General features: G+C 37.6%; 2 protein-coding genes across 2 annotated transcripts in view; one reads left to right on the top strand and one right to left on the bottom strand.

Moving 5' to 3' along the window:
* Positions 1–330: 330 nt before the first annotated feature.
* Positions 331–22,646, bottom strand: part of LOC134823351 (vacuolar protein sorting-associated protein 35-like) — a 57,866-nt gene continuing 35,550 nt past the window's right edge. Inside the window, exons 12-18 of the mRNA XM_063834779.1 lie at positions 16,417–16,610; positions 8,408–8,537; positions 8,013–8,170; positions 7,672–7,753; positions 1,348–1,457; positions 1,060–1,122; positions 331–890 (exon numbers count right to left, since the gene is read on the bottom strand). Of these exons, the coding sequence (XP_063690849.1) occupies positions 735–890; positions 1,060–1,122; positions 1,348–1,457; positions 7,672–7,753; positions 8,013–8,170; positions 8,408–8,537; positions 16,417–16,610 (893 nt within the window). The 3' untranslated portion in view covers positions 331–734. The remainder of the gene's footprint in view (positions 891–1,059; positions 1,123–1,347; positions 1,458–7,671; positions 7,754–8,012; positions 8,171–8,407; positions 8,538–16,416; positions 16,611–22,646) is intronic.
* On the top strand, positions 12,391–16,053 carry LOC134823352 (uncharacterized). The gene is made up of 6 exons (XM_063834781.1): positions 12,391–12,499; positions 12,725–12,900; positions 13,070–13,123; positions 14,909–14,959; positions 15,124–15,162; positions 15,548–16,053. Exons 1-6 carry the CDS (start codon positions 12,416–12,418, stop codon positions 15,591–15,593), a joined length of 450 nt encoding a protein of 149 aa, XP_063690851.1. The 5' UTR covers positions 12,391–12,415; the 3' UTR covers positions 15,594–16,053.

Below are 22,646 nucleotides of genomic sequence, written 5' to 3' on the forward strand. Positions count from 1 at the left end.
AAAACCTTTATAATTTGTTCAAAAATCCACTAAAACTTCTTATTATATTCGGATTTCCGAACACCCTGACTCGTAGATAGTAGTAAATAGAGAGGAAGATAAAACATCGCGAAACCTAAGTTTAATAAACGTGACTACAAACCTAAATACATTGTGATATACAATGTAAGTTCATTCGCCAATTTGGCAATACTATATTTTCCTCCATATTTGTTATCCACTACTGGACAATATTTCATGTTTCATTTGAAATAAAAGCCCGGGCCAAAAGATATTTGTAACCTTTTCACCAAGTTTGGTACTCAAAGAGAAACAAGAAACACAAATGTCTAATGTCTATGTTGCTTTCTCAAGTTTCTATTTCAAATGTCAGCGACAATCATACGATTAATGGTTATGTAATTGTAAGCAGATCTCATGCGTTTTAAAGATGAAAAGTAACAGAATTAAAAATAATTTAACCAATTGAAATCTTTATTTATTCAAAATACAGTCTTCAACACTACTGCCAAACTTTGAGCTACGTAAAAACTTCTCTTTTTTTTCACAAAAATACAGTAAATATCAACAACAAAAATTAAGTAGTCAAACACAAAACAAACTGAAGTCATCACTTTTAACTGATCCACATTCCACAAAGTCCTGTGTCCACACCGTACTCGCATAATCAAGCGTCCAGTACTTCTTCCGTCCGTAAAATAAACGTCCAGAAATTAAGTCCCTTAACTTTAAAACTACGACGCAGGAAAGTCCATGCCGTGCTTTGATTTGATGTAAGCGAGTGTGCTGTTGAAATGCTGAACGATCTGATTGGTAGCTTCTCCGGCCTCCAGCCCAGGCATGTCATCCCGGATTTTACCCACTAACTGGGATATCATTGCTTGCGTCACCTGGGACACAGTTTGTTGTTAAGAAAATGTTAAAGTGTTGAGAAGTAAATGAACATTTTTTTAATCGAAAATTGATGCATTTTTTGCTAAGTTTTCTGGTATTTAAGGATTTGTTATCTTTTTGAAGAGTATTATAAGTTTTTGAACTGTGAGTAAATTTAAGACTCACATCTGCACAGCCATTGTCCAAGAAGTAGATGTATTTGTTGAGTAATTCCACGAACAGCTGTACCTAGAAATGTAATAATAATATGATAAATTATCATTGAAATTCCAATTGCTATCAAATATTATCGATAGTATTAAGAAGACAGGCCTCAAATAATCATAGTCACAAGTCAAATTCCTGAGCTGAATAATAAAGCAAATTCAATATTAAATCGTAAATTAACTACGATATAAAAGAAATTTCATTATGTGATTACACAAATCGAAGCTAAGTAGCATGATAAAATACCTGGACGGATGGTTCCATACATTGATTACTGATACGTACAGCCTTCTTCATACTATCTAAAACACGTTTTGTTTCGTTCATCGGACTCCCTTCGTTCTCTCTATTTTTACCTGGTAAATATTGGTTTAACATTCCTGAAATTATTTTCTTATCATGATTTCTAGCAGATACCATTCTAATAGAAATTCTATAACCTCGAAATGGGGGGTATGCAACGACCATTAATGACCATTAATGACCATTAATGACCATTAATGACAATGTCAGTTTTGTCAAAATTTCATCTACTGACATTAATGGTCATGTTTTTTCCGGCACTTCTTAGAGCGAAAAGGACGGACGCCTGCATCACTTAGACCCTACCTTAAGTTAACTAACTACAAGTATATGTTATTATTTTACATTTACAATTAGAGATTCGAAAGAGAAAACTTAGAATAGAATCTTCCGTGGTTAGGCAGACCTTCCAGAATATCACTTGAGTGGATTCCAGAGTGAGTTAGGGATTACATTTATTAAGTTCGAATGTAATGAAGAACAAATTTTGCGGCCACGGGATTTAAACCAGATAACAGTTGGTGACTTATTATAGTTATCAATAATAATAATTCAAAGGGCAATTTAGGAGTATCAGATCGTATCAATAGTAAAATAACAATCAATAATAAAATAATAATAACACGGGTATTAAAATTAAATACTTCGTTCCCGTTCTTATATCATATCAAGATTTATATTTTAGCCAAATCATTATGCTAGTCGATTATATAGTAATTACACAGTAGATGAACTTATTCAACTTTAGCACTTCATGAAATACATCGTCATCAGTCTGAATCGGACAACAAAAAAGCTGATCTTTTCCTAGGATTAGATAGAACAATTCGTTTACAGTTCAATACTCTGCCTTTGGCAGTTTAAAGTTTTGACCCAAAATCGAGCACTGTCATCGTGATAGGGACAAATTGATGCGGCAGGAATTCGTCTAGATCTGCAGTTGCCCTTTTTTGAAGCAGAGACACTCATTGATAAGATGGTACCGAGGCAACGAAGGGGACGTTTAGCATTTTTTGGAACAAAGGTAGCACTTAATGACCCTTTCGAATTGTTCGACGTTGACAGGGCTTAGAAGAATTTTTGCAGCCCGGTTGGTATGGCACAGAACCCTCGAAACAGCCGGTACCAAAAAATTTCGATCTCCGACTTTTATTTCCAAATATCGTCTTACGATGGCATAGAAGGTACTGTGAGGAGGTATTGAAAATCCAAATTATCAAAAGCAATCAACACAAATAAAGGAAATCAATACAATTCAAATCCACGCAAACTGCAAACAAGCATGTATACTAAGTCAACTGCAAACAAGCATTTATACTAAGTCAACTGTAAACAAGCATTTATACTAAGTCAACTGCAAACAAGCATTTATACTAAGTCAAATGCAAACAAGCAAACAGACAAGCCAAGTTACCAACGTATAACAGAATGGTGCTTGGCACTCATTACGAAACCGAGGTCCGAGCCTCTATTAGGCGAATATTAATTCGTTTTCTCAAACGAGACTCTGGCAATCGATGTAGGGGGCTGTGAGAAACTTTATAGAAGTGATACAAAGTGATCATAATTGTAAATTTCTTGGACATGTTGCTTCCAAGATAGTTCAGAATTTCAATTATTTAATGACCATTAATGACCATTAATGACCATTAATGACCATTAATGACCATTAATGACCATTAATGACCATTAATGACAATGTCAGTTTTGACAAAATTCCATCTACTGACATTAATGGTCGTTGCATACCCCCCCTCGAAATTTCAACGTTTCGATCTATATAATAGACAATATTTATGTTCATCTTGGGTTTTCATATCGGGGAAAATAAAAACGACTGGAGTGATTGACACCAATGTTCGAAATTTGTACAAGCTCGGAGAGAAGGTCGTAAAGGATGAGGAATCTATGTAAATAGTATTTGTTAAATATGTATATATTGTATTGTATTGTATTGTATCAGATGCCATCGTGGAGTAGGTGATCTCCTGTACCTTTTCCGCATCGACATGGAAGAAAAAACCTAGACATGCAACCTACAATCCGGTGATTGCAGCCCTTGCGGAAGACTATATTAAGGTCTTTTATAATTAATGATGCATAATGATAGCTTGTAAACCCCAGAAGTTTCCAGTATCATTATGGATCGTTACACTTTAAGAGCCTGGTGACACAAAGCCAAAAGCTGCATGCTGGGACCAGCTTAAATTTGTAAAGAAACGAATGGTCTTCGTATCATTCATTCCTGTAATGAGTGCGGAAGGGCGGCGAAAATTTTAGGGAGTTATATTATGAAAAATTGTAAAAAGAATGTGTGCCTACTTGGTCTCCAATTGGCCAAGAGAATATAATTGGTCTCCAATTCCATATAGCTAAATTAAGAAGTGCTAAATGATTTCCAAACGTATGTACATATATATGTATATATAGTGATCTGAAAAGAGTCCAATATAATTATAAAGATAAGTGTCCACTGTCCACATTAGACGTCTGTATTCGGTAATTGAAATTTTAGTTGAAAAATGTTTATCTCCAGATCCTACTAGACTCTTCTTGAAATTAATTTATACTGCTTCCTTTCAAGTTGTTATCTTTCTCTATTTCTTTAGCGACATACGTACATCCCATTATATCGTTTACTTTCACTTTTAGTTTTACCCCTCTTCGTGATCAGCCAGTTCTTTGTTCACTGCCCTGTTTGAGGCGATATTTACAGAGAAATCTTGCAAACTCGTTATCTTTCTCACTCTTGATTTCCTTGGTCCTCCGACAAGGCTTGGCTATCAATTCATACACTATGTACGGTATGCAGAATGGAACTAAGAAGGGCATTGAGAAATTCCCATGATTCCTCACAGCGCTGTATTGCATGATAGAGGTAAACTGAGAGAAACGCCAGTGCGCATCCTTGTCAGCGTGGACCTTGTTGTACACTTGAATCATAATAACGAAGATGTAGTTGACACAAAGGACACCTAGGATAATAGCGTAGAGCAGGAAGACAAGGATCATAAAGACAGTGGCCACATCATCTTTATCCATCCTGTGCAGGTTATCTCTGTGGTTGGCTGCCAAACCACCAAACATTGTCCACATCAGAGTTATAACAGTGTTACCGAAAGTTGAAAAGTAGAAGAAATCCTTCTTGCTGTCTTCCATGCCGTGAACTTTTCTGTAGCACGAGAACATACCCATCATAGGCACAATGAATCCTAGAACGAAGAATGCAAACAAGAAGATCAGCGATGAAGCTGCTGCAAATGTTTCTCTAGCAGACTGGATTAAAGGACCGAGTTTTGGAATGTTTATTGTGTATATCTGGAGCATGTTTACCAGTGCTACAACAGCTCCCAAACTGTAGAGATAAATCGTTAATTCCATACCCTTTGGCACGCGGAGAGTACTTAAACTCACATCATCATTGTAGACTCCGTATATACTAGATCTTGGTCTTGTATACAGTTCCAACTTAACGACCATTCCAGCAAGCAACAGAAGCAGAAAAGTAGCATCTACTACGTTAAAGAAGTTGCTGATGTACCTTTTGAGGAATGTACCACCTCTCTTTTGAATTACGTGGTAAAACTCAGAAAGTGCCATCCCAAACATACACACCCACAGAACAATCTCAGCAGGAGGTATCTCCGGGCGAGGGAGCATCACCAAGATGCTTCCATCTTCTGTCACCTCCAAGTTAGTGTTATTCTCTGCTGTAACTCTACCTTCTTTCAGCTCTTTCAACAGATCATAGGTTGAGTCAAGATCAGGGCTAGTGTTTAGGATAACGAACCAGAGAAGAGCTATCAGCATTGTGTAGTTCATTCTATCAGCTAGATAGGATGAGTAGGGGGAGAAGAACACTTTTCTGTGCTTTTCTCTTTCTTCTGCGGAACAGAGGAGGCTGAGGTAGAGAGAATAAGGCAGGTAGAAAATGTTGCACAGGAGAAAGAATGCTATTCCTATCATTGCGTGAAGTGCTCTTTCAAATATATTTCCTAAATGGGAATATCTATCAGTCAAGTCGTATCCCAGGAACTTCTTCCACCACAGTTTTTGGTAGATCTTGGAGGCGACAAGTTGAGTGTTTTGAGATTTCAGCACGTCACCAAACATGGTTTCGTCCTCCATTTTCATTAGGTTGATGACCTCAATGGGAGTTACACAAGCCTCCATTAACGAGAGGGCGAAATCTCTGGGAATCTTCATAAGATCCTCTATCTTTCTATCGCAGATAGAATTGTTGTCGTTCTCTATTTTTGCGTACACTCTAAGACGATACTGTAGTCTCAGAGCAGTCCTCATTGGATCTCGACGCAGCATCAGTTCTTCCCGTGTCACGATCTTCTGTAAAAGGAGGATAGGTGTATAGATGTCATGAAGATCAGCCCTGTAAGGCGAACTTCTCACAATCATCTCCAGCAGACCGATAACATATTCTAAATAGTGATGATCCTCTTCAAAGTCTGTCACGTGACCAGAGTACGAGTCAATCCAACCAATTGGATCCTTTAAATACTCCAATTGGTCACTGTCTTTTATCAGGCATAGATCTCCTGTTGTCCCAGGACTCAGGATTTCTTTAAGAACTTTGGTGTCCTGCTTGGCCTTCGATGCGAACGTTGATTTCCTTTGAACGGCGAGCGTCAGAGATGATTCCATCACTAAAATAAATGAGTGAAGATCGTTAATAACGATTGATTTGAACTGCGGTAGTTACACTAAATAATAAAAACGTGGGCACTGCTCGTTATATGTGAGGAAGTGTAGTAAGTCACATAGTTATTTTTCTTATATGTTACCAACTATCTAACAATCGGAAAATATTTTAAAACTATATTTATAATGACTTTAATTAAGCGTAAAACTATCTTAAAAGAATCCGAACTGGTAAACCATGGTGTTTTAAAACTGCTAAAAACTGAAGCTTCTTAAAATTAAATTAAAAGTTCAACGCAGTAAAAATACTACGAAGCATGTCTACAATAATCAATATAATAACTTTAAATAAAGTTCTAAAAGTAAAACAAACAAAAAGTCTCGGCGTCCTGGTAATAATCAGAAAATAATCGCGCCTATTAGAAAATAAATTAGCTCATGACGGTACAAGCTGACTGATGTTGCAGATAGCTATTAGAAAATAAATTAGCTCATGACGGTACAAGCTGACTGATGTTGCAGATAGCTATTAGAAAATAAACTAGCTCATGACGGTACAAGCTGACTGATGTTGCAGATAGCTATTAGAAAATAAATTAGCTCATGACGGTACAAGCTGACTGATGTTGCAGATAGCTATTAGAAAATAAACTAGCTCATGACGGTACAAGCTGACTGATGTTGCAGATAGCTATTAGAAAATAAATTAGCTCATGACGGTACAAGCTGACTGATGTTGCAGATAGCTATTAGAAAATAAATTAGCTCATGACGGTACAAGCTGACTGATGTTGCAGATAGCTATTAGAAAATAAATTAGCTCATGACGGTACAAGCTGACTGATGTTGCAGATAGCTATTAGAAAATAAACTAGCTCATGACGGTACAAGCTGACTGATGTTGCAGATAGCTATTAGAAAATAAATTAGCTCATGACGGTACAAGCTGACTGATGTTGCAGATAGCTATTAGAAAATAAATTAGCTCATGACGGTACAAGCTGACTGATGTTGCAGATAGCTATTAGAAAATAAATTAGCTCATGACGGTACAAGCTGACTGATGTTGCAGATAGCTATTAGAAAATAAACTAGCTCATGACGGTACAAGCTAACTGATGTTGCTTCTGTAACGACCTACATTCCATCATTACATGTACGTGATGTGTATTGTGTAGCTTCGTGAGACAATGTCAATAGTTAGTGCATGCGTTCTACTAAGAGTGACGACATAATCCACGGTTTTCAATCCTATCTAGTTTTTGCAAATGTATCTTATTTATTATAATTTATAAGGGTTATTATATTATAGTTATATCTCCATTGATTTTTATGAAAACATGGACTTTGAAACCAGGAAGTGGTCCATTATTCGCTAGCTTAATTTGATGTATAATAAGGTATCATATCAATTGATCACTGAAGTAAAGAGTTCACAGCTAGGACTGTTGCACAATTAAGAAATTCCATGCGGTATTAATGACAATTTACTTAGTAGCAGCTGCTGGAATAGCTGACTCCGCGGTAAATCGGTTGTTAAAGGTAGAATAATTTGTTAAATAAATCAATGTTTTTCTAAATAAAGAAACAAGAAAGTTGAATAACCCTAACCTGACCAATAGATGTGCGCGCATAAACTAACTGCGCGGCACTGATCTGGTTTCTTCAGGAGTTTGCTGCTTGCTCTTAAACACTGAAATGGTTTACTTCGTCAAAAATTAGTTTTTAACGTTGCAGTGTGTTCAACATGTAAGCGCGATGGATGCAGACTGCAGAGGAATGGCCGAACTTTTTCGCACCATTGCCGTTATCCGCGTACATGTTCCTTCTGAGTGTGTCAGTGTACAATGCAACTGGTAAGATCTTATTATTATTATTATTAGACTCAATAAAAAGCCCTAGTTCGTCGTTCAACAAACAAACAAATAAAAATACCAAAACAATAGACGAACCTGGCTTCTGAGGGGCTCGTGATTTTCTTCACTGAAATTAATCGTCCGTTCAAATGTAGCAATGATGAGGGATATAGCCACAAGTTGGGCTTTACTGTCGCTTACTTCTTCTTCGTAGATCGCGAACGCTCGCGAAACAAACTCGTACGCTATCGTCTCTGTAAAGGTCTGACATTTAATGTCGATGTACTTACAGTGTTCATGATGAATTTATTTGTTAACTCGTGTGTTATTTTTTCAAGGTTTTAATCAAAGAATTTAATGGGTTTTTAACAGTTTTAAAGAAATCTTAACTTGATAGGGCATAGGGGCAATTAAATGGCTGAGCAATACTACGAATCGTATGAATCTCCTTAAAAACTAAATAGAGCTGATTAATAATCCTATTTGCTTGCCTGCAGTTGATATACCCATCAGATCGCATATAAGAGACGCTTGTAGGAACAGTCTGAGTGCTAAGTCCCAGTACTCTGCCTTGACCAGCGCGGACAGTAATGAGTTTATGTACTGCAGTATCTTGCAAACCTGAAGTATGCATATGGAGACGTCAGTACGTCACGTCTACTGGATTTGTGGATCGGGAGGCTACAGTATTTACTATTTTCTAGACTAGTGAGTATAGATTATATCAATGAAGTTATATCCGATTAATAATTAACAGGGAATTAAGTGAGGAAATTTATCTGACATCCCATTGGATCCGGTTTCGTAGCTACTTGGCCGGATATCATCAAGGAATTTCGAAAACTTTCAAGAAAATAATTTAACTTTTCAGATACTCAAAATCAGATTTGACGCTTCGGCTTACAAGCACTATGAGTTATGACTAACTGTAAGTCAGTAGTACTAATACTGTATCAACAATTAAATAAAATATGATCTCGACATAATAATATGTTAGTTGCTTTTTATTATTAGATTTTATCGTGAGCAAATTTTGATTTACACGTTAACTGTTTAATCTTTTAATGACTGATATGATAACAATTTGGACCATTTAATTAATTAATTACCGATCACGTATTGATTATTCACGTGAATCAGCATTCCGTTTGACCTTTAGCTCTCTTTAAATATTCATTATGCAGCCTGCCAAAACGCATGTTACTCTTGTGTAAGAGGAGGTCTTGTCACTTGTACCGCAGCTTCAATAATCAATACCACCAAAGCTTCGTCACAAGAGTTGTTCAAAGCCGTGACACGTAACACTACTGACGATTAACAAAGTCCTGGTAGATAATCATAGTCCCAACTCGCAATAAATCAAATCACAGCTTGTTTTCTGACGAAATTGGAGTAATCGTATTCGGAGAGAACAGTGCAATCATGACACTTCAGCCCAGCTAAAGTAGCAAAACTCACGGGGACCCTTGATATTCTGGCAGGTATAGAGACATGGGTTATACTATTAGATCGAGATAATTAGCTGACACCCTGTTGCCAGGTGCTCCTGATCAAGCAATGGAGATGAACATATTATATTTAGACAAACCGATTTGATTAATTCAGGTGACGTATAACAACCCTAGCAATGATTATAAAGCTGGCCGGTCCGTTCAACTTACAATAATTTACTTCGACTCGCAACGACTACCCCATGGTCGAGTCGTATCAGTATATCTGTAGCACTAGATAGCAGTAGGTAACAGTGGGTAGCTGAGTGTTACAGTGGAGTTCCCACCTACGATTGGTGGCTGAGAGGTGGCGCGCCTGAGAGTACGCCTCTGCATACACCGCGCCACCTCTCAGGCGCGCCACCTCTCAGCCACCACTCGTAGGTGGGAACTCCACTGTTAGACTGCAGTCAGGATGAGTGGTTAGGGATCACGTGATTGGGGATCACGTGATTAGTCAGGGGAGTTATGTTTAGAAAATCAGAAAAAATAGTTTCAATGGCTGGGGTTGGTATCTCAATTAAGTCAACTAGCTCAAAACCTGGTCATTTGCCAGATCTCTGAAAAATAAACTTACTTGCTTGGTCCAGCAGTTCCAGGGCTAGACATTTTATAGCAGACATAAGCCTCACTAAACAGATAATTTGAGTGGTCTATCAAAGTTACTTGAGTTTAAGGCAAGGAAATCATTGTTTATATTTCCAGCCAGTTACATTACTGGTACAACTACATTGTAGGGAGGTTTGATCGTGCGTGGTGTAACCGCGGCGAAATTCTTGTTGTACAATGGATCCGACCTTAGGAGATTAGGGAGGGGCAAACGACTTTCTTATAAGTATAGTGATCTCTCTAGTCCAACCCTCTAATTTCAGTGCAGATTAGACTTCCAGTCTGAAATTGCCCAGTTCTTAGAAATATGGATCCTGGATTTACCTTCAGTGGTCGACTGTCCATTCTGTTTATCCTGAATGGGATTATGTTGGAACCAGTATGTTTCTACAGGTCCGGACTGGTATAAAATTCTGCCGTCCACCTAACTGATCAGTATTCAGTTTTAGGTCTTGTCTTTTTTTAATAGTTACATGCAGGGGAACGTGATGGTTTTGAATTTTTCTCGATCAATGACTCTTGTGCCGTAGGCACAAAAGAGTCAAGGACAAGGGTTAGCAAACAAGGTGTTTGTACATTTTAGCTTGTGTCCACGTGCACGTTTGTTCATCCAGAGTTTTAAGTTGCTATGGTAACATATACGCAAAATTATTTTTGCGTCATATTTTCCAGTTTGACAGTAACATACAATTAGAATATACTAATATAAATACTATGACAGGGCGAAAAATAAATATTTACAAATCAATCTACCGTAATTTGCCCATACCCTTAAACAGCGTTTTTAAAGGCATCGTTTTTGACAATAATGTCAGCCTGCGAGTAGCCGATCAATGGCAAATTATTACCTTATATGGGCATCACGAGGGGTATAAGCCGATTATAATGAAGGTATTTCTGAATGGTAGATCCAGAGTTCTGACATATGCTGTTTAAAGAATGTCCCTTTCCACCGATTATTACGTCATTTCTCGCCACTAATTACCGGTTATTGACCGGTTATTGACCGCGCGGTTATTGACTGGTAGTGAGGAATGACAGTTCCCCAAAAACCCTTCAATATTGAAAGTGACATAATCTCCTATTTTCAAGTGATATAGATCTATTCGACTTTCCGGGGGAAAGCTTTTCTCGTCATGATTTGTAATGAAACAAGTGCGCTAAAAGTCTTTTAATCCATGAGGAATCTCCACGTGTCGGTAATTTTTATATTTTAAAACTAGTTTTCTCTTTCTAGCCACACTTAACACTAACAGTCTTGCTGGGTTTGCTCAAGGTGGATGATTCTTTAGTTGATTGTATCGGATAAGACAAACTCACTAGGCTAGGGCATATAATATAGTGGATTAGTTTCCTGGAAATTGTTGAGAGAGCTATGAATCTGTATTGGATTCTACCTTCACATGAAGCAAGGCCCATTCAGATCCACGAGTCACCCAATCTATTGATGTGATGAGAAGAATTTGTGAAGTAAACCATAGTCTGTGACAATGAAACTGGTCGTATGTGATATCATTATCATCAACCCTTCACAGTATTCTCCATACTTGCTAAATGCTAATCCAATATAACATGGTCGTGGCCTAGTCTGTTGAACGGTCGTAATTTTGCTTCGATTCTTTGCTATCACTTCCTTAGGAACACATTTGTAGATTGTAAGGACTCAGTGAGCGAGCAAGTTATAAGCAATCCAATCATTGCCCGCTCGATTTACTAAAACGTTGAACAAAACCAGTTAATCGACGGATTTCTATTTCAATTTTATAATGTAGCGTAGTTTTTAGTTTAGTCGATGGATTTCTCCTACAAAAAGATTTAATATTGCAGTTTTAGCAGGTACATCGTAATGCTCCCTAAATTTGTTGAATCATTTAAATCGAAGACGCTGGTGTGTTTTAGTGCAAATACAGACAAATGATGCAACGTAGTTATTAGTTTAGTCGATGGATTTCTCCTACAAAAAGATTTAATATTGCAGTTTTAGCAGGTACATCGTGATGCTCCCTAAATTTGTTGCACCATTATCGAAGACGCGGTTTATTTTAGTGTAAATACAGACAATGATCTCATTTATCAGAGAAAAAAAGTCCCGTAGTTGTAATCGATTATAATTTTCTTTTCGATAAATAACTGATGGTAAAATCTTTGTTTTTAAACTGTTCAAGTGCATTATTGTTAGTCAGGTGTTTGTATTTGCAAACAGAGTTAAACGTTCGTTGCAGCATTTCTCTGGCTAAAGACTGCACGAAAACCCAAACAAGGCTCCAAAAATTAGCCTCGTAATGAACGATTATAGGGGAGATAATTGTAAAATGTGGGGCGGTTCCCTTGGGACAAGATCGTATTAAAACGCTTCCCTCCACACAAATAGGTCAGTAAGCTCTGGGATCTCACTAAAGAATGTCTCAGTTCCTCGTTCTATCACTGATATTGGGCGTGGCCCAATCTGCGAGTCTCGCTTCGGAGTCCGATAATGCCTTAGCTGTGAGTATAAGCGTACTTTTTACTTTTTACTTTTTTCATATTATTGGACCATTGGCAATGGAATTTATGGTTTGAGCAAGATTTTTATGTATCTTGAAATAGTTTAATCCAAATCAAACAAAAAAGTCCGTCCTGATCCGCGCACTATTATTCACATGGCATACAGGGCATTAAAAAAGCAAGGGGACAATAAAATTGTTCGTAAACTTAACCTCACAACACCAGGACGGAGACGAGTGTTTGACCGGCTACAATATGAGGTACGACCTGGAGTGCCGGAGGAAGAGGCGGGCAGCAGCGGAGGAGGCGGAGAAGTTAGAACTACAGTTAGCAGATCAGGTGGTTGAAGAGGGGGAGGGGAGGGCGCTGGTAGAGGAGGAAGAGGAGGATCTCAGTAAGAGGTGAGTGGGGTAGCTGGTTCAGGATAGTTCAATTTCACAAGTAATGTTTGTTTCATACAAATTAAACGAACGAACCGTTCTGAGGTTTAAATTGGATTTTTTGTTTGTGCTGAATAAATGCCTCCCATGAAGTGTACGCTGGTAATTTATGATATGTTCCATATCTCAGGTCAGCAGATGAGCAGGACTGGAACTACAGTGCCCGACGTGGTCGCGGCAAAAGGTGATCAATTTCTACATAGTATACCTTAGTTCCCAAAAATTTGTGTGCAATTAAATTGAGCACAATTTATTTGAGCCCGAAAAATTTGGGCAAAAAATTTGAACTCATTTGGGCGACCGAAAATTTGGGCACAAATTCTTCGAAAAATGAACGATTTTCCACTAAAATTGGGGGGGGGGGGGGGGGGGGGGGCCAACCATATTAAAGTATATTAAAATGTAGGATTTTTCCCGATTTTGACCCGGGGATATACTTTAATATACTGTAATATACCTACAATATACTTTAATATCCCTATCTCCTTGGAGGCCTACTTCAAAAATTGTTGCCCAAAATAAGCTTGAAATGCAATTCTTAATCAATTCCAAAAAGTTCTTGAAAAAATATTGAAAACTGATGGAGTTATTTCAATTTTAATGAAGTCATTTTGGCTAGTATTCCGAACCGAGATATTATGTGCAATTTTCCCAATTTTGTTCATGGAGGTCTTTTTACTTAGTATCCACTATATTCAACAAACACTGAGTTATATCTTTCACATAGAGTTAGTCTCATTAAAAATTATTGAAATTTTATCGAATTTGGTCAAAAGCGAATTTGGGCAAAAGCGTATGCCCAAATATGGGCATACTTTTTAAAGCTCATAGCTCAGCCAATTTTTGACCAATCTGGATGGAAATTCATGTACTAGTCCTAAAACAGGCTTATCTTGCGAATCTGAGTGAAAAATATAGTTCATCATGTAAATCTTAACGAAGAATATAAATCTTCTAATTGTAGGTATATTAAAGTATATTAAAATGTAGGATTTTTTCCGATTTTGACCCGGGGATATACTTTAATATACTTTAATATGGTTGGCCCCCCCCCCCCCCCCCCCCCCCCCAAATTTCAGTTAGATATTTGCCTTAGTTCATTATTATTCTTTATTATTCCAGTCATTTTGCTTTCAATTGTAAGCATGTAGGTGGTAGTCTGAGTTGTTTCACATTATAAAATTTACGATCTGCCCAGTAACTACTAAAAAATACAGAGATGATGGCACAGTACAAAATGATAGATATATACAATAGTGATATTTAGTCTCTCAATCAGATAGTATATTTAAAAGGGAGGCCAGATGACATAAGGAAAGGCTTTGAGAAGTCGGGTATAACTGATGCTTGTAGATCAGACTTTACGGTGGATGATAATCCATTTGCAGATCTTGTTTAAATCTGAAAATCTCTAGCTATCCGTACCTCTAGCCATTTGTTTTATTAGTAGCTGTTAGCTATTCCAGTAATTTCTATTCATTTAAAATATAAGCCTTTTTAATTGGTCAAGCCATGAATGACAGATTAGAAAACTAAAATTTCAAATATTATTTCACTTGGATATGAAGAAAAAGCCATCTTTCTATAGATTTCAGGGCCACAGGCCAAATGCCAAAAGTTTGGTTAGCAAAAAATTTAGCAGACGGAAAAGATTTACGCAATTAATTTGGTCTGCAAAAAATTTGGGCGAGAGGCCCGCTCAAATTTTTTATCGCCCAAATTTTTGGGAATTAAGGTATTGTATCTTGTGTTGTATTTGTATTATGTGATGGTTGATGGTTTGAATAAAAACTGCAACTTTAACTCAAAATTATAAGTGCAAGGGGTGTGTGTTAATATAAAATCGCACGATTGATATTTATATTGATAGTAATTCATGATTATTGATTATTACACAATGAACGTAGAACAAAATATCTGTAAATGGTCGATATTTGATATTTATGAATCTAATATACTTTTATCTCAGGTCCAACAATGAGGAGCAGGACTATGGCAACTATAGGCGGGGAGAAAAAAGGTAAATATTATCTCATTGAATAATCACATTATATTATTTAATAAGAAACTTTCTTAGTTCAAATCTCGATTTGAGAGAGATCGTTTCATACTTTAAAATACAGAGGCCTGATTCTGTCATAGAAACACGCGACCGCCAATTTTTCCTTAAAATGAAACTCACAGATCGGCTGAAGAGCAAGACTACGGTAACTACAGACGAGGGTAGGTTGAGTGCATTCTATATCTTAGTCTTAGTCACGTGATATATCTTAGTCTTAGTCACGTGATAGTCTTAGTCTTAGTCACGTGATACATTCTATATCTTAGTCTTAGTCACGTGATACATTCTATATCTTAGTCTCAGTCACGTGATAGTCTTAGTCACGTGATCTTAGTCTTAGTCACGTGATACAATAAAATAACTGCGTTCGTCAACTGATTGATAACGCGCGTTAACATTATATGGTATTGCTGATCTCCTTGTCAGTAACATATTAATAAAATTTCCTGACAATTTTAAATTAAAATCGCTAACGGAATACTAGATGTCTGAGAGAGTTGTGATCAGTCTGAAATATTCTAAATATTTTAACTCCTTTTTTACCAGGGATTCAGAAGATCAAGATTACGGGAACTACAGGCGAGGCGACTAAACGAACTGGTGATCCGGGGGGACTCTCAGAGCACCATGATGAATTTGGGTGTCTATTAAAGATATTTATGTCCCCATGACTATATTATAAACGCTATTTATGGGCGAACTGCCAGGGGTTTAACTAGATGAGAGGGGTATAGGACACGAAGGCTGAGGACACAAGAATTGACGTCAACGTATCATAAACAAACGTTGAAATCAAATTGTATGATGTTACAAGTTTATTATTGGTTTTGGTTCTTTATTTTGGACGGTGTTTGGTTCCACCCTCGTGTACACTGTTCATGTTACTATGTTAACTCTTAATATGAGTATCATGAGATCCGCCCTCGTTTCCATGAGTATTGCCCTCGTGTCCTCCGCCCTCGTGTCCGGTTCCCAGATGAGGGAACTAGTTTATTGTTTTTTCAGTTTGTGTTGGTGTCATTTGCTTCATTCTACTTTATGCAACTTTGAAATGTGTGTCTTTGATTTGTATTACCACCGAATTTAGGTAGCAAAATCTTTTATGTGCTAAACAGTAAAAATAACTTATTTGGATGGGGAAAAGTGACAAATCACAGATTATAATTTAACAAATCTGTTTGTCATGGTATGACGAGACACAACTATGATAGTGTCACACTGTCAAATCAATCCTAACAGGATTAATTTAACCAATATTAGGATGAAGTATAAGAGGGAAGGAGAAGTTGTAAAGAAGATTTCTATAAAGGGTTTATGGGCATGAATTCATAAAATAGGTCTTAGAAATTCGACTACGTTAACAGTTCCTCAATCCTGAAATTAAGATAATTTTCATTAAAACAAGAAGAACAAACCTTCTTCTCCCACTTCTCGTCCTCTTCCTTAAGCTCAAAGTAGACCCGACACAACTCCATGGCTCTGAAGACGAGGGAGGGCAGGGTGTACTGTATTCTCTTGTCTCCTCCGAGCAGCAGGTGTTTCTTGCACATGTTCAGGATGAGAAACTGTTGGTCTGGTACTTGGGACGCCATCTGGTGAACAACTCGTCCTGCAGGAAGAGGGGGGTTTAGTGATATGCAACGGGGGAGGGGGGGGGGGGCGGGGGGGGGGTTAGTGATGATTATATGCAACGGTGGCAATATGTAGGTGCGGTGGTATTTTGTAAATAGTGCGATTCCGCACCCACCGCACCCACTGCACTTGCCTTTGATATGCAAACACAATAAAATAAATGGGGAGAAAGTTCTGTTATCTTATCGTCACTTGCAAAGATTATTAAATCAAAGTGACCACTCAGTAGTAAAAATTGTTAAAATAAGGCCGCTATGATAATGAAGTAAGCTAATAAAATTAATTTTGATTTTTGTGTTGAATAACTGACACAAATTTCTAAACGATCGTTTTGTCATAATTAATAATAATTCGAATTAAGAAAAACTTTTGGAACACTACCTTAAATCTGGGACAACCTATAACTATAACTTGATGCAGTCAAACCAAAAATAATAGTACAATGTACATACTAGGTTTATTAGTGTTTTTTGCCTCTTTTTGACTAAACGTAATATATAACTTAACACCCTTAAAATCTTTTCGGAGAATAAACTGGAAGGACATTTTTACGTGACAAAACCACCTTGTACCTTTGTACCATCTTACAAATAAAACTTTTGTAAAACTAATGAAAAACGTTTCCCCGCATTAAAAAAGTGTCGGCTTAAACATTGTACTAAACTTGCCACCGCAGTGTCCACTGTCCAAATTATGCGACACCTGGACACTTTGTGTACTTTACTGAGGCCCCTACACATTTATATATAAAGTGGGTGATTTTACTTCGTTTCTTGTGACCTGCTTGTTTTTATCAAATTATTCCTTTGAAATGAGGTCACCTTGCACCGTTGTCAAGGGTACTTTATTGCAACCAGATTTCACAATTCTTTATACTTGGAGTTTTGGCTTTGTTTTACAAATTATGTATACATTTCAATGACAAATCTTAAAAGTTCCAGGAAGCTATATATGGGTCTCTTGAGGACTCGAATCAGATGGTTAACTAAGAGCAAAACATTACTCCTATTAATTGTGTTTCTATCAGTGTCACTGTATTCTCTGCAGACTGGCATCAACAGAACAAGTTACCAGGTAACCGAGCTATCTAGTAACCAGACATCAGTTACCAAGTTACCAGGTAACCAGTTCCATCAGCACCGTCTCAGGTGGTGGTGGATGGGCAGGTGTGTAGACTCCCCAGATGGTCACAATCTAGTTGCGACATGGTGCGATCCTGATCAGGTTCAGAGTTTCAGTCTCACAACTGACTACAAGCTCATATATGATCGTACTGCTAAATGTGTCGGATACAATTCTTTAAAACAGAATTCTCCTCTTCTTCTCTTCGATTGTGATGCAAAAGAACTGGAAAACGTTTATCTCTTCCAATTTGATATCCTGAACAGTTCATATCTAATACCAAAATCCAGTGATAAATCTGATCAACTGTGTATGTCTCCTATTTCTAGGCCAAAGAATAATCCTAGTCTTAACGATCCTGTTGGTATGGCAAAATGTAACGATATTGCCTCTAGGCTTTTAATTATGGAAGAACAATTCTTCCAAAACGACAGAAAACTTCTTAAAAACCTCATCATACCTCCAGGAGACAAATCTTGTGACTTCAAAGCGTGCGGGATGAACAAGCAAACACCACTCATAAAACAGCTGCCACCAGAACAGATCACTAAATGTTCGGAGCCCTGGAAATGTGTCACAGTTGTCATTAAAACTGCTCGACGCCCTCGCTTAGTTCTGCGGTTAGCTCAATCTATAAGGGATAGTTACGGTTACGACCTACCTATCTCTTGCTTTGACGACGGACCAGATAATCACTCGATAGAAATCCAGCAGCAGATCTCTCAGTATCCATTATTGAACTATGTAGTGGGCAGTAAAGAGAACTACGGTATTGCAGAGGGTAGGAATATGGCACTGTCTCTAGTCCGAACCAAGTACTTCTTCCTGCTAGATGATGACATGATGTTCCTCGAAACTACTGAAATGAGTGTGATGATCGATATTCTTGACACAACCGACGCAACCGTGGTTGGGGGTGAAATGGTTGACAGGGCCAATTTTGCTTCCTTGTTAAAGTTTGGGTATTTCGGGGGAACGAAAAGAAAAATGGGATTATTCATTGGGACATGTGATAAAGCAAACCGAACTGTGCCGAACTATTCCATGTGCGTACAATGTGACTTAAACACAAACGTTTTCATGGCGAAAACTGAATCCATACTCTTGCTTGGAGGATGGGACCCAGAACTCAAAGTACTAGAGCACAAGGACTTCTTTATCCGGCTAAAAGCAGCAGCACTTAAACTAGCTGTGTGCAGGCACGTCAAGGTAAAACACGATCCTCCGGGAGAGGGTTCAATAGATCGGAATGAGGAGTATCTGGCTAAGAGAAAAAGTAATTATTATAGGTACACTAATTTACTGGTAAATCGGTACAATATTGAAGGTATTTTCGCTAAGTACGGACAGGAGGTTAACGATGAGGGGGAAGTGATGTTCTTTGATAAGGATTAGGAGAATAATAAAACATGTTGATAGGGACTGTTGAATATTGATACTGTTGATAAGGACTGATGATAATAATAATGGCGAGCAATTCTTAAGAAACAAGATCAACTGCTCTTTTGTTAGCATGAACTTTAAAATATATAAAGATATAATACTAGAAACCTGCTGGTCGAAAGCTTTGTTCGAGGAAATTTTAAAAATCAGTTTTGTTTTAATTTCTATTCATCATCATTCTAGCTCTGTACTACTGCAGTAATATGGATTTTATTTGACAATGACGACAACGTTGTAAGTATTCGGATTCCCGATACTTCTTACCGAGTCAAAAAATATCAATCACATCCAAAATTATGAATAGTTATACCGCGAGCGTAAATGTGAGCTACTTGCTACTAGACAATCTTGTTTTCTTCGATTTGCGCACTGATCTCTGTGTCTGTATTAGCCTTGACGTATCTAAACTTTCTGACTAAGAATGTTATTCTAAACGGTTTGTATCTCATTTGTATACAAGTTTAACTAATATGCATATGAGACATGGATTTAAGTGTTGGACCTCATTTTACCCAAATGTTAAGGGATTACTACTGTTCATTTATTGAAAAACTGTGAATCAATCAACAAACTCGCACAAGTTTCGGTGCAATGAGAGCAAACCATTTGAATCTTCAAGAAATAAAAACATTCAGATATCCATGTCACAAATGAGATATTTATTGATAATCTATATTATATTTTAAACTTGAAGAAATATATATTTTAAAGTTCATGCTACCAAAAGAGCAGTTAATCTCCATTCTCATAAATAAAAATTAGTCAGTACTCACTATTATCAATATATTCAACAGTCCGTATCAACACCATTATCAATATTCAACAGTCCGTATCAACACCATTATCAATATTCAACAGTCCCTATCAACACCATTATCAATATTCAACAGTCCGTATCAACACCATTATCAATATTCAACAGTCCGTATCAACACCATTATCAATATTCAACAGTCCGTATCAACACCATTATCAATATTCAACAGTCCGTATCAACACCATTATCAATATTCAACAGTCCGTATCAACACCATTATCAATATTCAACAGTCCGTATCAACACCATTATCAATATTCAACAGTCCGTATCAACACCATTATCAATATTCAACAGTCCCTATCAACACCATTATCAATATTCAACAGTCCGTATCAACACCATTATCAATATTCAACAGTCCGTATCAACACCATTATCAATATTCAACAGTCCGTATCAACACCATTATCAATATTCAACAGTCCGTATCAACACCATTATCAATATTCAACAGTCCTTATCAACAATTTAACATAATTTATTTTCCTCAACCTTATCCAAGAACATCACTTCCCCTTCATCATTAACCTGCTGTCCGAATTTAAAGAAAATAGCTTCAATATTGTACCGGTTCCTCATTAAACCGGCAAACCTCCCTTGATTACTTTTTCTCTTTGCCAAATACTCCTCATTCATATCTATTGAGCCCTCTTCTGGAGGATCGTGTTTCACCTTGACGTACTTGCATAGAGCTACTTTAAGTGCAGCAGCTTTTAGCCGGATGAAGATGTCCTTGTGCTCTAGTATTTTGAGTTCTGGGTCCCATCCTCCAAGCGAGAGTATGGATTCAGTTCTCGCCATGAAAACGTTTGTGTTTAAGTCACATTGAAAGCACATAGGATAGTTCGGAACGGTTCGGTTTGCTCTATCACATGTCCCAATGAAGTATGCCATTTTTCTTTTCGTTCCCCCGAAATACCCAAACTTTAACAAGGAAGCAAAATTGACCCTGTCAATCATTTCACCCCCAACCACGGTTGCGTCGGTTGTGTCCAGAATATCGATCATCACACTCATTTCAGTAGTTTTGAGGAACATCATGTCATCATCTAGCAGGAAGAAGTACTTGGTTCGGACTAGAGACAGTGCCATATTCCTACCCTCTGCAATACCGTAGTTCTCTTTACTGCCCACTACATAGTTCAATAATGGATACTGAGAGATCTGCTGCTGGATTTCTATCGAGTGATTATCTGGTCCGTCGTCAAAGCAAGAGATAGGTAGGTCGTATCCGTAACTATCCCTTATAGATTGAGCTAACCGCAGAACTAAGCGAGGGCGTCGAGCAGTTTTAATGACAACTGTGACACATTTCCAGGGCTCCGAACATTTAGTGATCTGTTCTGGTGGCAGCTGTTTTATGAGTGGTGTTTGCTTGTTCATCCCGCACGCTTTGAAGTCACAAGTTTTGTCTCCTGGAGGTATGATGAGGTTTTTAAGAAGTTTTCTGTCGTTTTGGAAGAATTGTTCATCCGTAATTAAAAGTTTAGAAGTAATGTCGTCACACTTTACCATACCAACAGGATCGTTAAGACAAGGATCATACTTTCTTCTAGCAATAGGAGACATACACAGTTGATCAGATTTATCACTGGATTTTGGTATTAGATATGAACTGTTCAGGATATCAAATTGGAAGAGATAAACGTTTTCCAGTTCCTTTGCATCACAATCGAATAGAAGAAGAGGAGAATTCTGTTTTAAAGAATTGTATCCGACACATTTAGCAGTACGATCATATATGAGCTTGTTGTCAGTTGTGAGACTGAAACTCTGAACCTGATCAGGATCGCACCATGACACAACCAGATTGTGACCATCTGGGGAGTCCACACACCTGCCCACCCACCACCACCTGAGACGGTGCTGATGGAACTTGTTACCTGGTAACTTGGTAACTGATGTCTGGTTACTAGATAGCTCGGTTGCCTGGTAACTTGTTCTGTCGATGCCAGTCTGCAGAAAATAAAGTGACACCGATAGAAACAAAATTAATAAGAGTAATGATTTGCTCTTAGATATCCATCTGATTCGAGTCCTCAAGAGACCCATATATTAGCTTCCTGGAACTTTTAAGATTTGTCATTTGAAATATATGTATAGTTTATACACTATACAGTATACACTATACATGTAAAAAAGTCCCAAGATGAATAATTGTAAAATCTGATAGCAATAGCGTACCCTTGACAATGGTGCGGGCAGGGTAACCTCATCTCAAAGGAATAACTGGATAAATATTTAGCGGGAGAAAAGCAAGCGGGTCACAAGAAAAGAAGTAAAATCTATTAGAAAAGACCCGCCCTTTTTGTATACAAACGTGTAGTGGCCTCAGTAAAGTACACGAAGGGCCTTTCTTTGATATATCAAAAACACTGATATATTCAGACAATCCCCAGAGCTGTCTAAATGTCAAGATAAGCAGATTGGTAACCAGGTAACCAGATTGGTAACCAGGTAACCAGATTGGTAACCAGGTAACCAGATTGGTAACCAGGTAACCAGATTGGTAACCAGGTAACCAGATTGGTAACCAAGTAACCAGATTGGTAACCAGGTAACCAGATGATTGGTAACCAGGTAACCAGATTGGCAAGGTAACCAGATTGGTAACCAGGTAACCAGATT

The sequence above is a fragment of the Bolinopsis microptera genome, chromosome 11 (genome assembly GCF_026151205.1).
Source record: "Bolinopsis microptera isolate Bmic1 chromosome 11, MBARI_Bmic_1.0, whole genome shotgun sequence".
In the NCBI taxonomy this organism is placed as follows: domain Eukaryota; kingdom Metazoa; phylum Ctenophora; class Tentaculata; order Lobata; family Bolinopsidae; genus Bolinopsis; species Bolinopsis microptera.

Excerpts from the sequence above, each read along its gene's own strand:
- LOC134823352 (XM_063834781.1), top strand. The coding sequence starts at position 12,416 with ATGTCTCAGTTCCTCGTTCTATCACTGATATTGGGCGTGGCCCAATCT. Across the intron at positions 12,500-12,724 it reads AGTCCGATAATGCCTTAGCT|GACGGAGACGAGTGTTTGAC; the intron begins GTGAGTATAAGC and ends TCACAACACCAG. Across the intron at positions 15,163-15,547 it reads TACGGTAACTACAGACGAGG|GGATTCAGAAGATCAAGATT; the intron begins GTAGGTTGAGTG and ends CTTTTTTACCAG.